This window comes from Eptesicus fuscus, chromosome 11 (assembly GCF_027574615.1).
Source record: "Eptesicus fuscus isolate TK198812 chromosome 11, DD_ASM_mEF_20220401, whole genome shotgun sequence".
In the NCBI taxonomy this organism is placed as follows: Eukaryota; Metazoa; Chordata; class Mammalia; order Chiroptera; family Vespertilionidae; genus Eptesicus; species Eptesicus fuscus.
In genome coordinates this window covers 17,255,431-17,273,934 of record NC_072483.1, presented here as the reverse complement: position 1 = coordinate 17,273,934, position 18,504 = coordinate 17,255,431, and the positions used below count along the sequence as shown (strand labels likewise).

The 18,504-nt window shown below is 41.5% G+C and overlaps 1 protein-coding gene across 5 annotated transcripts in view; it reads left to right on the top strand.

Moving 5' to 3' along the window:
• MAP3K19 (mitogen-activated protein kinase kinase kinase 19) overlaps positions 1-18,504 on the top strand; it is a 37,782-nt gene that overhangs the window by 11,025 nt on the left and 8,253 nt on the right. For 4 of the 5 annotated variants that reach the window (XM_054723266.1, XM_054723269.1, XM_054723270.1 and 1 more), the window contains exons 3-6: positions 4,472-4,568; positions 11,505-11,583; positions 12,716-12,972; positions 17,447-17,490. In XM_054723266.1, coding sequence (XP_054579241.1) covers positions 4,472-4,568; positions 11,505-11,583; positions 12,716-12,972; positions 17,447-17,490 — 477 coding nt within the window. The remainder of the gene's footprint in view (positions 1-4,471; positions 4,569-11,504; positions 11,584-12,715; positions 12,973-17,446; positions 17,491-18,504) is intronic. The other variant, XM_054723267.1, reaches the window with a different exon arrangement.

The window sequence follows — 18,504 nt, the reverse complement described above, 5'->3', positions numbered from 1 at the left end:
TGGGTAGAGGCCAGGAATGTTGCTAAATATCTGCCATGCCCAGGGCAGGTCCCACAGCAGGGAGCTAACCAGCCACAAATGTCAATAGCACTGAGGCTGAGAAAACCTGCTATGTGGGGGCTTTTGTCACAGAACTGAAGGTTGCATTGGTTTTGGTTACTAATATAACATAGTAATTGAAATAAAATGTTAGGGTCACCCAAGGAGGAACGCATGAGGCCAAAGTGGTAAGGGGTTTTAAATTTATTAGGTCATCTGGATACCCAGATGGGCTGAGCCCCAAAATGGCGCCAGTCCCCAAAGGTGGGGAGTCAGAGGTTTTTAAAGGACTCTAGGTGGGCTTTTTCTGGGAGGAGAATTCTCTGTGCAGGTCTGGATTTTGAGAAAGTCCGGAGGGGAGAGATAATGGTCTTAGCAAGTGGAATGTGGTCTAAGCAAGTGGAATGTCCATTGTGAAGTGACCTAAAGGTCAATTCCTGGGGAGGGGTACTGATTCAATTACTTGATCAGACCTAATATAAAATACGGTACCTAGAGACCAATCTTGAAAGTGTCATAGATTAGAATTTGATAAACAAAACAGATTTACTTTTAATTTAAAAAAATATTTTTATTGATTTCAAAGAGGAAAGGAGAGGGAGAGAGAGAGAAACATCAATGATGAGAGAGAATCTTTGCTTAGCTGCCTCCTGCACACCCCCTACTGGGGATCCAGCCTGCAACCTGGGCATTTGCCCTGACCGGGAATTGAACCATGACCTCTTGGTTCCTAGGTTGACACTCAACAACTGAGCCACTCCGGCTGGGCTACTTTTAAATTTTTATGGTATATTTAAGCAATTTTCTTTTTGAAAAGGCAAAAAAAAAAAAAAAAAAAATCCCTTCATGCTATTACCTTTTTTTGTGTGCAACTTTAAAAAGTTTATTGAACTTTCCTTCTATATTTTTTCTTATTATGATTAAAGTAACTCTGAACTCATTTCCGAGAAACAGACTCTTTCACTGTTGAACTTGCCTTTTCTTCCCTAGCGCTTTCTCTAGGGTTTCAATTGCAAAACCGAGAGTCATCTTTCCCTTCTTTTCTTTGAGTGAAAGCTCTCTTTTCTTTTCGGCTGTCTGCGGAGGTGTTTATAGTTGACAAATAGAAGCAGCTGCCTTGCTTGTAGGCTCACTCCTAGAGGCTCTTTGTAGACTCTCCCAATCTTTTTCATCTAAGAAGAATCTTCTTTCCAAATTTAATTATGTATGATTTCTATGCCTTTTTCTCTTCTGTGTGTTTAGCATTCTGCTGTTTGTGGATGAGAATGCTGTCCTATTTCTAGCCTGTTGTCACCTCCTGCATTGTTGTCAATGGTTTATGAAATCCATTTGTGTCTGGGATGTGCTAGTCTATCATTTTCTCTCCTTACCTCACAACTGAATGCCATTATTTCAGTTCTCTTCCTTGTGGCACCTGAGCACATCCTAAAGTCTTTCAGATTTAGCATTCTGAAAGGAATCAGAAAAGTCTGAGCTCTTTCTGCAGGAGTCTTCGCTTCCATGAAAGCCTTTAAAGCAGATATCATTCTCTACATCCTTTTTGTTTGCGATGCTTATGGTTTCTCAGTTTATTTTTAAAAGATTTTTATCAGGCACTTGTAGGTAACGCATCTTTTACTCTTTCCTGTGCAAAACTTATAAATTAGGTTTGAGTATCCTTTTAAAAAATGTTTGCTCACTGTTATTTTTATCTTCTTTCTGGTTTTTGTTGAGATCCTTTGTTTTGAACTTTTCATGGTAGCAAGAAAGCAGAGTTGTTAAGAGGTCTGGACCCAGACTTCTGAGTCTGGGTGTGGCAATACCCCTGGCTAGCTATGTGACCTGGGGTAAGTAACTTAACTTCTCTGGGTCTCATTTAGAAAGAAGAAAATAGTTCCTGCCTTTAGAGTTGTTGCGAGGATTAAATTAGTTCATATGTGTAGGTGCATAGAACAGTGTCTGGCACTACATACGTAAATGCTAGTCATTGTTACAGATTTCGTAAGTAGGTGTTCCCACACTCTGCATCTTCCAGCTTTTTCTAAAGGACCAACTACTGATGAACTGAGCAGTTGAGGCTGATCACAGCCCATTAATCAATACAGAAACCTGGCGTGAGAACCAGGTGTATTTTTAACACTTCCAAATGTTAAAAATGTGCTATTTTCCAAAGTTTAGCACAAAAATTTCATTGAATCATTGTCATTATGTGAAATGGTAGAAAAATATTTTGAGGTCTCATAGTGTTGTGAAGTAAGGATCCGAACAAAGACTGTATATACTAAAACAATTCAGTGGTCAATAAGCATCTGAAACTATCTCCAACTTTTCTACTAATCAAAGTATGCACATTCAAACAATACTAAGATAACCGATTCTACATATTGCATCACTACAAATGAAAAGTGATGATAATTGATAAGGAAGAAGATGGAATGCAACACACGCATGCACAGCTGGTGAAGTGTAAACTTTACTTTTAAAACTGTATGTGTAAAAAAAAATCTTAAAAATTTTCACACTCTTTGGATCAATAATTTCATATCTAGGAATCTACTCTAAAGAAATAATGCAAAATAGGGTATTAATTGCACAGGTGTTCCCAGCACTGTATGTAATAAAAAGAATTAAAAACTGTCTACTAGGGGAAGATATGAAATCAAACGAAGGACTTGTATGCATGCATATAAGCATAAACAATGGACGCAAAACTCTGGGGGGTGAGGGCATGTATGGGTGTGGGGTGGGGGGGGTAATGGTAAGATATGTACACATATAATACCTCAATAAAAAAAATAAAAACTGTCTACTAAGCATATAGTGCTAGTGTTATAAGACTCATGGGCTATTATGACCCCCTGGTAGGTATATTTTTGAGAGAAAGAAATGTTAAATTCCATTCAAATGACATTTGCTTAGTAAGTTGCTGTGTAATTCATGCTTATCTTAAGATATTAAATTATAGGATGCAACTATATATTTAAATTCTTAGAAAAAGACAAAGGAAATATAATTAAATTAATGTTTTAAAATATCATAACAGTTGTTAACAACGTTTGCTTTTTATTTGTAGGATTATAGGTGATTTTTCTTCTGCTTTTTAAAAAAGACTATTGTGTATTTCCATATATTCTAAAAAGAGGATCTCCCTTCCCCCTTTGTAATTGGATGGGAGGAAGAAGAAATTTGCCAGATAGTGGTAGGATTTTTGAAATGCAGAGAAGCGTGAGCAGTGAAATTGACAATAGTCTGGGATCAGGGTGAGCCAGTCCAGGTCTCCCACCTGCCATTGGCAACCAGGGCGGTCTGAATGAGGTACCTAACCTTTGCCAGAAAGTAGAAAATACTTTTAAAAGCATGACTTGCTGCATAAAAGTAAGGTATGACAACTAAATTATTATGGTTGAATACCTAAAATATTGTTAGTGGCAGTATAAATAAGGGTTTTACTTTTATTATTTTCTATGATAATGAAAATGAACAAAGTGAGAAAATAAAAAGGCTCCCTTGGCAAGGAATGAATGACAGAGCTTTGCGATACTCTGCCAGCCTGTCCAACAGGCACCTGCATGCAGGGCAAAGCCTTTTCATCCAACAGTCTCCTTAAAGAGCTGGTCACCCAGATCAGGGAAGCCAGGGAGCTCATGATCAATCCAGCTTGTGATGGGATATTGTAACCACTACTTGCATCTGTCACTGTTCTAGGCGTTCAAAAGGGCAAAATCACCAGCAACAACTTCTATGAGGGAACCTACCCATATCAGTGATTTCCAACAGGAAAGCATTTCTTCTTTAGAGAGTTTGGAGAACTTTTTATAAGTCAAGTTGGTTCTCAAACATGTTTTTCAGCATAATGATTATGTCCTAGAGAGTAAAACGGAGACGTGGCATGATTGGATCAGAAAGCTGGCAGAGTGAAGCTTGAATCAGCTTTGCTGCCTCCTTTCAGTCTAGGGTCCTTTGGGCAGCTTCCATATGGGGCAGGGATTTCCACCCTCCACATTTGTAAACGATGCCCCAAGGAGGCAGATGGAAAAGACCGTGTTCCTTTGGGGTTGTTCACTGTGACTTCGGCCAAAGGACTCTTTCCAGTTACCCACCCAGAGGGAATTTGTAGCAGTGTAGAAGCCTGAATAAAATATTGAGTTTCTATGTGTCTCTGTGATTTCATCTTTGATCTTCATTTTTTGATTATGTAATTCATCACATCCATATCTGTCTGAGCCTGGTGCTCTTGGGGCAGACACTTTCCCATTATTTTAGTCCTAAATACTTTATTTAAAGGGAATCTGCAGTGTGAAACTTTAGCCTAGAAAAGTCAACATTCACTCTGCAAAAAAAAAAGAAAAAAGAAAGAAAGAAAGAAAGAAAGAAAGAAAGAGAAAAGAAAGAAAGAAAAGAAGGAAGGAAGAAGCACACTGAATAACTAAGTTCCTATTTTATGGTATTTCAGGAGTTTGACCAAGATGATGACTGCAGCCATTCCATATTGGTTAAAGAAGGAGGAGATCCGAGTGGTGATGGACGAGATTGGCAACCCAGGACAGAAGGTATCTTGGCTTCTGTCCTTGAAGTGTTTACAAAGAGAACGTGGATTATTTAGCTTTCTGTCTAATTTCAGAAGTGCTCAGTGCAGAACTTCGGAAACACAGAAAACCACAAAGGGAATGAAAAACCACTCATAAGTCCATCCTTTGCCCATATATGAATTAGTGAGTCTTGTCAACTTGCTCTGCCAAAACTGGCATCCCTCTGCACCCCTCTGTCTCCCTTTTCTTTATTCTACCCCACTTCATCTCAGCCAGCCATTCTCTGGCCCTTTCCTTTTTTTTTTTTTTTAATATTATCTCTCCAGCCACCCCCTAATCCCCTCCCCGCTTGGCAGCAGGGTTCAGGATCTGAAGGAGGGGCTGACGCACAAATGAAAATGCTATACAAGAAATATGAATTTAGAAGGCATTTGGGGGCCAGGTGGAGACCTCTTTCCTATAGAGGCACACAGACTTCTTGCCTGGTCCGCTTTTTATTTACTTGAATACACATTTTCCCTTTAGCAATGCATACAGGCAGATCAAAGGTAAAGTTTGGTAAACAGTATAAGGATTATCAGGTTAGGAAATTGCCTTGAGCCATTGAGCCCACAGCAGGGCAGTATTATGCTGATTTTCAGCCCTGCTGAATATCAAAGTCCATTGGCCTTACAATGTTTTCTTTTTGCATTAATATGCTAACTGCTTTAGCCTCCAGCACCCCACCCCCACCCCATTTCTTTCCTCACAGAATCTTCCATCAGCAACAGGGATCTGTTCCCTTTCAGATCTAAGCATTTGTTCATCTGCTGCTGACCCAGAGCTCCTGCCTTGAGGGGAAGTTGGAGGGCTGAACAAGGCACTAAAGCTCTAAGTCCCAGTCTTTTATTCTATGAGGCCATAAGTCTGGAATTTTCCAAAACAACGACCCATTCCACATGTGGTATCCTGTCATATCTATAAGTGCCCTTGCATTGAACAGACCACAAAGTATTTGCAAATTTTTGCGTCAGAAATTAATCACCATAGCATCACATTTGTCTATCACATTCCACCTATAAACTTCTTAAATTAAATGTTTATTCAAATGGCTGCCATTTCTCTCCGCAGTTTTCTGACTTCCATGTCTAACACTACGGGGAAGCTGCCTTGTGGTTTACTTGTTCCTCTTGCCCCTGGCAACCTCCCCTGGGTGAGGCGGTGCTAGCCAGGCTGCGGTCTCCTCCTGCCCCTTGTGCAATGCTGTCCTCTGCTGGCAGCCTTCTCAAGCTCACTCAGAATCTCTTCCCCAGGATGAGGGCAGAGAATAATTCAGTGACATTTGAAATGATTCACACCATGAACCTTGAAAGACCTAATTAACATAAACAAATCCTGGCTCCTTCCAAGCAGTCCCTGAAGTTGGCCTTTGACTCCCAAAGAGTCAAAGCCAAGTTCTCAGCTGCCCGGTTGTGTCCCAAGCACTTTCCAGGAGGTTAAATAATACATTTACTCAGCTCAGTTTGGAGATGACTTGCCACTTGAGATGCTAGTAATTCTTTTAAACTCGATTTGTAGTATTTTAGGTTTTCATATGGGAGCCATGATCCTTATGCAGCATCTCCAGGAAGCTCTTGTGGCCTTAAGCTTTAGTGATTTGGATTATAAATTTAAAAGAAACATCTATGTTTTTAACTTTTCTTCTCATAGTTGATACAGTCTTCAATTGAGCTAGTTAGTTACTCTTTTGAGTCACAAAGTCTAAAATAAAAATGTTTGGAGCATTACTGTGCATTGCTTCCATCTTAAATATCAATACATTGCTTTAAATCCTATTTACATGTTGTTTCTAACATACGCCAAGTGGTTAATGTTGAAAGCGTTTGCATACTTTGTGAAGACCTTACGCTTTTACCATAGGACTATTTATTCTGTTGTAGATATATGCATGTAATCATTTATTTTATATCTGTTTGCTCATTGTAGTCTATTTAAGAGGGAGCATCACTAAAATATATCTATATATAGTCTCCATGTTTGGATCACTCCCATAGATTTTAACAAATAAGTATTCCTGCACTATGCATTTGCTTTATTACAAATTTTACAGATGGTAATGTGTAAAATACAATTTATAGACTCCAAAAAAGATCCCTCATCTTTTTCCCTAGTATAAAAAATCTTGCATTCCTCAATCAGCTATTTTTCCAGAACATAACAGATACAAACCTTGTAGACTGGAAATAAAGCATGTACAATTGCTCTTTTCATGAGTAAATAAGAACCCATTTCCTGAAAATTACTGGAGTTAAACTTTTAAAAATAATTTTTATTGATTTTTAGAGAGAGAGAAAGGGAGAGGGGGAGAGAGAAACACTGACACATCCATCTGCATGCTCCCTACCGAGTGTACCAGCAACCTTCTGATGCATGGGATGATGCCCAAGCACACCAACCACGGCTTAATTTTTATTTATTTATTTATTTACTTACTTACTTACTTACTTATTTATTTACTTACTTATTTATTTTACTACAATGTATATCCATCAAGATTCTTAGTTGCAGATAACAGAATCTACTCTAGTTGGGTTAAAAGGAAGTTTTAGAAGATATTAGAAAGTTCATAGACCATTGAAAAGCCAAAGGAGAAGAACACACTGTAGGTTGTATCATCAGAAAGAATTCTCATAACTGCATCTCAAAACGGGCTGCTGCTGACCCCCAACCAGGCTGCCTCTGCCACCAGCAGGGAGCTGCCGCTGCATCAACCTAAGATTCTCTCTGCTGCACCCACATCAGCAAAAGGGATGCCTGCACCTCATCCTTTTTCATGTAACTCAAGTGAACCTGTCTCTCTAGTGGCAAAGGAGGCTGTAAAGTGAAGTTTTTGAAAATTCTTTGTTGAGACTAATGATTTAGGAAATTATCAAAACATGGAGTGGTTATAAAAATACTTTGAACCTAGCCCTGGTCACCATGTTCAGTGGCTAGAGTGTCAGCCTCTGCACCCAAGAGTCGTGGGTTCAATTCCCAGTAAAGGGCACGTATCTGGGTTACAAGTGTAACCCCTGTCCCCAGTTGGGGTGCAGATGGGAGGCAACCAATCAATGTGTCTCTCTCACATCACTGCTTCTTTCTCTCTTTCCCTCTCTCCCCTGCTGTCCACTCTATCTGAAAAAAGAAAAAAAATCAATGGGAAAAATATCCTCACTCCTTGAGTGAGGATTTAAAAAATATTTCGAACCTTTGATACCCATCAATTTAAACAGAACAAGCAGAAAACAAAGGAAAGTGAGACTTTTCAGGAGAAAATAATTTTTGTTTATTGATTGACTTAGGCTAAGCCAATTTTAAGTTTTCATTTTAATAATGGCTTTAACATTACAAATAACAATCCTTTTCAGGCTTTCTGAATGTCATTTTTACCATTTTTGTGAGGAAAGTATGTTTCTGCCTATGTTTAAATGCCGCCTTTTAGTTTTTCTACTGTAGTATTTTCTGGTGGGGTTAATTTACACCTTATGTGGAAAGATGCACTCAGACAAGAGCAAGTGCTTTGTTTTTACATATGACAATGCATCATCTTTCCTGGCCCACTGGGCAGGCTCAGAGGCTCCCAAGCCACTCACAGCATTCAAGAGACAAAACAGAGAACACATTTATATGTTCCCAGCTGATTTCAGAGTCAGCACATTTTATAATTTATTTTCCCACTTAGGGCCAATAATTTAGGATGGGCCCATAATATACATACAGATACACACACACACACACACACACACACACACACACACATACTAGAGGCCCCGGTACATGAAATTCGTGCACTCGTATGGGCATGTTCGGCCCATCTCGCTCAGTCCCGATTGGCTGGACCCCAGCAGCAAGCTAACCTACCAGTTGGAGCATCTACCCCCTAGTGGTCAGTGTACTTCATAGCGACTTGTTGATCAGTTGACTGTCTGCCCCCTGGTGGTCAGTACACATCATAGTGAGCGGTTGAGCGGCCTTAGCATATCATTAGCATATTATGCTTTGATTGGTTGAACAGATGACTGGAGGACCAAACACTTAGCATATTAGGCTTTTATTTAATAGGATAATTGGTTGGATAAATTTTTAATTGTTGATTATAGATTTTTTAAAAATTATTGATTTTTTACAGAGAGGAAGGGAGAGGGATAGAGAGATAGAAACGTCGATGAGAGAGAAACATCGACCAGCTGCCTCCTGCACACCCCCTACTGGGGATGTGCCCACAACCAAGGTACATGCCCTTGACCGGAATCGAACCTGGGACCTTCCAGTCCGCAGGCCGACGCTCTATCCACTGAGCCAAAACGGTTTCGGCTGATTATAGATTTTGATTGAGTGTTGCCAGGGCTGACCAGCAGACCCTGAGCTACGGATGAATGATTACTCTGACACAAGATTGCTGTGAAAGAGACGGCTGAGGGACTGCCTGGCTATAGGAACCAATCAGCCTTGTCCGCCTGCCTCTTCAGGCTTTTATTGTACCAGCAGTTTGAGGTAAAGTTTACCTTTTAGATACAATCAGTAGGGTAAGTAATCTTGGGAGGACACATGTGTCTGCAGTGTCCTTTAAGCAAGGACACCTAAAGACTAAGCATAAAGAGTCTGGTAAACACCTGAGGGTCCGCACTCAAGGAACAGTTAGGAGTGGCCGCCTTCAGCCAAACTCCCCTAAGTCAGAATTCCGATAAACAGGGAGGACCGCCTTCAGCCCACTCCTTTTTTCAGAATTTTCCTCCTTACAACCTTTCCAACCAAGTCTCCCATGCTCCCCCACAGAGTATAGATTGATTATAGATTTTTAATTATTGATTAGAGAGATATTTTTAATTATTGATTATAGGAAGAGAGAGAGAGAGATCGATTAGTTGTTCTGCTTATTTATGCATTCATTGGTTGATTCTTGTATGTGCCCAGACTGGGTATGGAACCCAAAACCTTGGCACATTGGGATGATGCTCTAACCATCTGAGCTACCTGGCCAAGGCTGGGCCCATTGCTTTTAACAGTTTCTTAAAAAGCAAGTATTTCTTATACTTGATTACTATATCTTTGTTCTTTGTTATGAAAAAGAAATCAACCAATTAACAGACTTTAAAAACATTAAATTTACTTAAAAACATCTGGTTTTCTTAGTCCTCAATCATTGTAAAGATACAGTCATTCTCAAGAACATTCTTGTGAATACACCGCACAGTTTTCTAACTTCCATACAAAGTACGAACCGCACCTTGCTTTGTGCAGAACATCCTTTTCACTGACATTTAGTTATTAGGGATGTTTGCTGCATGTTTTTCTGTCTCTAATATGTCAGCTCGGTGCTTTCCCTCCAGGATGATTACAAAACGTTATGAAAGACATCCATCTTCCTTTCAGGTCCAAGAGTGGCCCCGGACACGTCCCACAGCCTCATGGGTATCCGTTGCTCCATTTCTAAAATGAAGGGTTAGGATTAGGTGGCCTCTAAGCTCCTTCCAGCTCCACACAGTAATTCCAAGCCTCTCATTTTGTGCTTACAGAGTGTGGTGACAGGATTTTTGAAAAAAATTTTTAAAAATCAATCATTCCAAAAAAAACTTCATTTTTAGTGACATGTTCTTTGCTATCATATAATATTAGAAAACTTGCAATCAAGTTGTTTTATTTGAGAAACATCAAGAAAACCAAAGGTAGGTACATTTTCATGGTACCACATAATATAATATTGAATAACAAAGCTAGTAAATACTATTATCATTGTAAACAAAACTTTTCCTTTTAGAAATGTTTACTGGTTTTTAATGCTAGTCTCATAAATAACACGGGCACAAAAATTGAACAGTAAAAATGCTTTTGTTATGGTGGTTCTTGTATGCAGGACAAAATATCCAAAATCCTTTAAAAATAATAAAAACATGATTGTCTAACCACTGTGCTGTACACCTGAAACTAATATAAAATAATAATGAAAATAAACTGTTAAAATAAAATTTAAAGTTCTTTTTAAAAAAACACCTCAATTGAGATAATGCTGATAATAATAGCTATTAAGTAACTTTCCCAAGGTCACCAAAGAAGGTCACTCACTGGAGGAGGGATGTAGACCCAGACTCGTGCCCTGCTCTTGTCTTCCCTGCGATACACACTGCTGCCCCAGCAATCGACCAGTGGACCTGACTTAAACCGTGGCTCTTCCGGGCCCATGCCAACTGAATCAATGCTCTGACAAATCCATGGATAGGGCAGGCACTGCGTCCTCCTGATCACAATGCTTCCCTTTGCTTCCTTATTTATCAGCTCGGTGAGGGCCACAGCTGCACCGTGTTCATTTCTATATCTTCAGCACAAAGCCTTGGGCTTGGCATACACACTTCATACAATTTTGTTGAATAGAAGAAAAATGAATAGACAGACAAGCCTTAAAGTACAGGCTATTTCGACGTGGCTCACAGTGGTGTTTTAGGTATGCTTAACATGGTATGTGGTAAGCAAGCATCGATTCTACAAATTGGAACTTGGTATTTTAGGGGTTATACTGGGAATCGTTCTATGGAGTCAGACAGGAGCTGACCAAATTTACAAATACGAGCAAGCTCCTGAGGTAATATATAAATTATCTCGTTTAACTCTCACAGCAGTCCTCTGAAGTAGGTGTCATTGGTTACACTTTCTAGAAGGTAGCCTTGTTTTTCCTATCCTAGGGACAACGCTGCTTGCCATAAACCTTTATTTTACATCTGGAAAGTTTTGCCATACGATTTTTTGCTCTCTAAGAAAGCATTTATTTAAGACCTATCCTATGTTGGACAGAAAAGATACAAAGATGGCTACCTCCTGGTTAATTCCATTCGGTAATCATGAAGAACAGGTTAGCCAAATAACCGAAAATAAAATACTTCTCTCAGTTACCACTGGACTTCATTCCTTTCTTCTTCTTTCTACTATTGTCACTTGTTTGTACAGGTGTCGAGATTATTGTTACTTTTCCAAGAGACGTCCATCACGCCCAAGAGATGAGCCAAGAAGATTTAAAAGAAAGCAAGTAAGGAATATTCTTTGAAGAGTTAGAATGAAATTTAAGTATGAAATGGTAGTTGCATGGCAACCTACATTTTTAGGAAGTCCACTAAAAAGAAGAAAAAAATCACCTGAAAGCAGGATTCATAGTAAATATTACTGTGGCAGGGCCCAGGTAAATATGTGTGGGCCCTACGGTTTCTGTTGCAATGATTCATCTCTGCAGTTGTATCTTGACCGCAGCCAGAGACGATTTGAAAACAAGCGGATGTAGCTGTGATCTAATGAAACTAGGAAAACAGACGGGGGCCATGGTTTGCTTTCCCTGCCCCAGAGCTGCTTGAACTGTGGTCTGTGGTCCTTCTGTTACCAGTCCACAATGAAGTCAGTATAAACTCGAAAATTTAAACACTTAAAAAGTTGTATAGCAATTTCACAAAGTAATGTTATGTTCATGGATCTGATCATGAAAAAAAAGGGGGGGCTTTAAAAAATTTTTTTCGTTTCTTTTTTATAGTAATTCACTTTTTGTTGTTGTTAATTCTCACCCGAGGATATTTTTTACCACTGATTGTTAGAGAGAGTGGAAGGGAGGGAGGAAAGAAGGAAGAAAGAGAGAGAGAGATTGATGTGAGAGAGACACATTGATTGGTTGGTGGGGATTGAACCTGCAACCCAGGTCTGTGCCCTTGATCAGGAATCAAACCTGAGACCCTGTGGTGCACAGGCCAGTGCTCTCACCACTGACAACGCCGGCCAGGGCTGTAGAAATTCACTTTTGTTACATTTTACAAAAATGTCAGTCCACAGTAGGCTGGGAAGTTTAAGCACTGGTCCTTCCCCAAAGACGGATTGAGAAGCACCGGCTGGTTAATGCCTTTGGAGAAGTAAAAGGGTGCCCTTGGCCATTCTGATTTCTCTGCTCAAAACGGGGACTGGGAAAACTCCAGTGTGGGGTGCAGAGGGCAGGCGGGGTGGGGAGCAAGATGAAGGGTGGAGAGGGCTTGTCCTTTCAGAAACGCAGCCATCGTACTCAGCAGCACCATCTGGAAATGGTTCTCCAAAGTTCCTAGCGATGTCAGGCGGGACTGAGAACCGGAGATCCGGAGGACCTGGGGAACGAGTTTTAAGTCAAGCCATTTCCTTCCCCCTTTTAGTGAGATAACCTCAGAGCATCAAGAACAGGCACAGGTACCTTCTGTTCCTCTTCCAAATGAAACTGAGATGATGGACTTCAGAACAAAGATGCCAACTACACAGCCTTTACTCCTGAAGACAGAAGAAAGCTCCAAGGAGCTCTGCGGTGAGAACTTGGTCTTCTTGTTCCCGAGACCTTGCTTAGAACCCAGCATCTCCAAGTCTGTAGCCAGAGATGTGCCTCCCTTTCTGACAGGCCAGCCAAGAAAATCTGAAGGTGAGTCCATTTAAATGCACAGTGATTCCTTTATCCTTCATTTAACAAATGTCTATTTATCTTTTTCTTGAGTGTTTGAAGATCTTTCCCGTGAACTCTTGTTTGCATGATGTTTATCTGTGGGAACCTTGGGGTCCACACTGAGGATGCTTTCCTGCAGGAGCTGAGTTTGCCACTCTCTCCAGCTCAGGACTCATGACCGAGACAGAGGCATGGAGGCCAGTGTTTCCCCTTAGGGCAATGCTGTCTGCTATTTGCTTTCTACTGTCTTGAGACCATCGGCCAAGAGGAGTCACCATTCCTTTCTATTCCCATAGGATCCTGGCCTGACCTGCAACACAAGACTTGTCGTGTTGAATTGTCACCATTTGTTTATATGTCTGTCTTCACCAGATCACAAAGGCAAAAACCACCACACCTTCAAGCACCTGGCACCAGGCCTGGTGCATAGCTATTAAAAAGTGTGTATTGAATTAATAACAACAATAACCATTTATTGAGTGTCTGCTATTGCAAGGCACAGATACGCACTGATGTAGGTAATACCGCATCCTTGTTTTAGAAATGAGGAACTGAGCCCCAGACTCCTAAGAGTGGGCCCAGGTCACACAGCTAGTGAGTTACAGAGGCTGGGCTCCAACCTGGACCTCCTGTCTCTGAAGCCAATGTGCTTAAGCGCCTTTCCATCTGTGTTCAGGCTCATCCCTTCCATCTGAGTCCCTCTTCAGTGACGAGTAAAGGAAAGGATAGACACAGTTAGTCTTGTAGTGGAGAGAGTTTAGGGAAAAGGAGGGGCAGTGAGTTGGTGCAGGCGCAGACTGGCGGGAGTGTGGATGGGGAGACTGAACTGGCCATCATGGACACACTCCCTTCTCCCAGCCACACCACAGGGAACCTTAAAGGTGTAACAGAAGTAACTCTACACACTAGACAAACACACACGTGGTTAGGTCAGTATCTTAGTGGAAGCTGCTTATCTGAAAATGTCAGCTGCGGTTCCCCAGGCCAGTCCTTGCCTCTAGCCTTTTAAAAATTTGTTTAAGTGCAATTTTAAAAATGAGAAATCAATATATATTGATTAAGGAAAAGGCAGGAAAGGCCGATGAGCAAATAAAAACTAAAAAGCACAAATAGTATTCCAAGATCTTTCTCCTAGAATGTACTTCCATACTTCAAGATAACATGTTTATCATGATACTACTTAATTGTTCCGTTTAGACCTTAGCTATTAGAATTGAACACTTTCACATTACTGTTCTCACACATGGGCAATCCCCAATCTTCTCAACCTTTGTATTGAAAAGAAATCAACACTCGGTGTGTCCATTGTTGTGACTGGGGAAATACTGTTTACAGCTGAGCTCATTCGTGTGCTGTGATGGCGTTTTCCTGCTGCTGAGACATGGAGTTTATTACAGTGTTGATGAATGCCTCCTTTCAGCATTCGCTTACTCTCTGTACACCCGTGCCTAATCCCTCCCGATGCTGGCTGATGGACTGTGAAATGCACCTCAGCTCAGGCACCTGCATGGCAGGTCACCGGCTGGTTAGTGTTTCTGAAGACATTGCCCTGGAACCCTCTGCCCTCCTGTTTCCTTCTGTGTTGCTTGGTCTTCGGACCCACGGACCAGCTCTCTCCCTGGGGTTCCCTCAGCACCAGCCTTGGCCTCCTGCTGCCTTGGGCGCCTGCGTGCTGGATACTCAGCGTCCTCCTCCTGGTTTACTCCCTCCTTTCAGGGGGCACATTTCCAGTAGCTCCCTGAGGACAGTGCAGTAATAATAGCTTTCATTGCCCCTGTTCCGCTGAACTCTTCACTTTCTTTCAGTCTGTTTTATGCTCTGTATTTTCACGTTAGAGGCGTTCCTCGCATAGCCGTTGATGAGGCCGGGCGGGTGGGGTGGGGGTTCCAGTGTCAGCCCGCACAGGGCTCCTCCCGGTGAGGCTGCCTGGAGAGGGATTGTCCAGGCTCCTGCCCAGAGTTGTGAGGCTGCTTCACCTGTCAGTGGGCGGCTTTCATCCCATCCTCTTCTCCTCACCCTAGCACCCACGTCTGCTCTCAGCTGCTCCTCACTCCTTGGCGTCTTTGTGCCAAGCTCTCCAGAGGGTCACCCTCCCGCCGCCAGCCAGGCGGGAGGAGCAGCTCCTGATGGTGGGCAGGGCAGGGAGTCTGGAACCTTCTCCTATGCAGACTTACATGCAATTCCTTGTTTCAGCCTCAGCTCTCCTCACCTCCGGAGGTGCCGTGTCTTCAGGGCCTGCTCTGTGTTCCTATTTCTCTCCCAGTTCTCCCCTCTGCAGGCAGTGAGCAGATAGAGAAAGCTAGCAAATCATAGATTATTATTCACCCATACGGTTTTCACTGTCCGAAATGTTGATGTTGCTCATCTTCTGTTTTGTCCTCAGGGCTTTTGTTGTTCTTATTCATGCCTTTTAAAATGTCTTCACTGTCGTTTTAGTGAGGTTTGTGAGGAGTGTGGGGAGAAGTTTGTATGTTCAACCTTTTAACTGGAATTCTATATACATTTTTTAAAATAGATTTTATAGATTTTTTTACAGAGAGGAAGGGAAAGGGGTAGAGAGTTAGAAATATTGATGAGAGAGAAACACCAATCAGCTGCCCCCTGCACGCCCCCTACTGGGGATCAAGCCCGCAACCAAGGTACATGCCCTTGACTGAAACTGAACCCAGGACCCTTCAATCCGCAGGCCAATGCTCTATCCACTGAGCCAAACTGATTAGGGCTGGAATTCTATATACATTTTAAAAGGTTTTCAAATTACCTACCAGAAAGGTCTTATGTCTGCATTCTCACCTGAGTGTTTGAGTGCCTTTCTACCTCATGTCATTCCTTACCAACACTGGATACTATTTATCTATATATTTATAATAATACCTGAAAGGTTTTTTAACTCAGGAAGTTATACATATGAACTCACTATAAATTATATTCAGTTGTATTTCTGGTGTTAAGTCGTAGAATCTTTTCAGTAGAAAATCTCAGCCTCTAGAATATGACCTCTATGAGGGCAAGGAATTTGTCTTTGTTGTTCACAACTATGTTGCCATCTTCTGGGACAGTGTTGGCCACTCAGTAGGCACTCGTTGAATTAGTGCATAAGGAATTGGGGGAGGTGCCTTGGCCAGCTGTGGCTGAGGGGAGTGCCCGTGCCCCTCCAATTGGGATCCTCATTTTAGGTGACCATTTTTCACCTGAGAATGGCTTCTTGACCTGCCTTACATCTTAAAGAGGTCTGTTTGTAAGTGAAATTTCAAGTGGTAGCTGTGGCTAAAAGGACCCACAGACCTTCAAAGCATTAAAAAAAAGGGGGGGGGGAGGGATAGGAGAGGGAAATTTCATATAAAGTCTCCAGCTTTCCTGACAATGGAGATCTCGCAGAGATGGATTCCCCATCTGGCATGGACAGCATCAACTAGGACTTGGTAATGGGTGGCCCTTTAGCTGGGGCATGTGACTTCATCCTACCACTGTCCCCAGCTGTCGCACTTCACTCAGGTGTGTGAGCTGCTGTGACTGTGGACACACTGGCACTTTCGGCTTTAGCGTCAAGCTGTGACGGTGGGTGGGGTTTGGGGGACCAAGCCTAGAAGACAACAACTAGGCTTCACACTACCTAGTCAATCCCGTCCCCCCCTGCCACACAGCTCCCTTCAGAATTTATGATGGATGCCAAGTATGAGTTCAAGCACAGTTGGGAGATGATTATACATGAATATTTTGACATTTCTGCACAGTCCAGGCTTCCTGAGCAAAAAGCACTAGGAAACTAGGTGGGAAGGTGGAAAGGTGATGGAATGATAAAAGGTCTTACAATTAGAGAGAGTGTTGCTCCAGAGAGATTCAGAGGCTGGTTTCCTCGGGAGCTGCTTGCTCACCTTCTAGGGCAATAAAGCCCAGAGACTACATCCCCCCTTTCTCCTGGGAACAGTTCTCCCTCCCTACATTTCTCGGGAGGGAAAGATGGACCAAAGTGCCAAACACTCTGTATAAACTCTGAGTCGCGATTTCTTTGTTCATTCCAGTGGTGCAATGTACCGGTAAACACCCGGCTCTCAGTGTGTGGCCCTGTTGGAACTGGTGCTGCGATGCCCTGTGAGCAATAAATGCTCTGTTCTCTGGTCCAGAGAGCTCGTGTTTCCTGCCAGGATGTAAATATAAACATATATCAACATATACATATACAAATGTTATATATAAGACATATATGTAACATACATGTATGAGAAACAATATTATATATAAGACAACAGCCCCCTCTAGTGGAAGTAGCCTAAGGTTTTGTGTAATCAAACCATACCCCCTTCCATATGGATTACAGCTGGAGTAACTCTCAATTTTGACTTTTTCAAACCTCAGCACCAAGATGACTCCATACCCAAACTCTGGTGTGAGGCTGACTGTGTTCACTCTACTGCTGAGAATATCTAACTTTTATTACATTTTCTTGTTGTAGAGTTTTCTGCCTCTGATATGAAGTACAGCCGCCGAAGAATTGAGGTAAGATTAGTTCTAGTGTTACTGACTTAAGGATTAACACCAAAGAACTTTTGTTGTTGGAGAAAAACTCTATCAAAGAACTCAAGACCCAAATTCTCAACAGTTATTTCCTGGAAAAACAACAATTCACATGTAGTTTATAGAGTAGCAAATAATTTCTGGGTAAATTATACCTTGCCTTGTATATTCTTTTTCCAGGGCGTTTCCTGTTCTCTAGATAATGATGCGAGGAGCTCTCATATTTAAATTTGTCTTCTTAAAACTTATCTAGAAATTAGGTCATTCTTACTTCCAGGGGCAGAAAGGTTTTCCTAGTTATCTAATATATCAATGAAGCATTTGGAAAGATCCTTGCAATTCTCTCAACTGTCTAACTCTTCTGTATCCAGGAGCCTTTGAGAAAATGACTCGGTACTCCTCATTGTTGTAGTTTGGGGTTTATTGATTAAATAAAATATATATATATATGGCTGCTCTTAGGGAGATGTTTAAGCACTGGGAGAATCTGTTTTTATTTCCTGTTATTTTTTAGAGATGGGAGAAAATCATCAATAAAACTAGGAGATTATACTGCATCTCGCCCGGTTCTAAAGCTTAATTAAATTTCTAGTGTCAGGGTCCTTTCCTCTTCCTTTCCTCTTAAACACAGGTGGCAACAGAATGAAAATGAAACATACAGCTCTCACTTCCCACGCAAGATCCAGCCCATAACTATTCTGATGTAATTAGGTATTAAATCTGTATACACAAGAGAAGGACTCAATGAAAAGAAGCATGGAGTTTAAGAGTTTATAGCTTCAAGACCTGAACGCTGAACATCATAGATTGGGTTACACTGACCTCTAGAGGTTGATAATAACAAACACTAGCTTATTTTGAAACTACTTGTAGGGCAAAGGAGAATTAGAAACCATCAGGGTTGCTAACTTTCAAGTATAAAGTGTGGCCCATTTAAAGCCACCCTCAACAAAACAGGTCAGCAAAAACAATGAGGAGTAGGTGTGTTCTGGATAC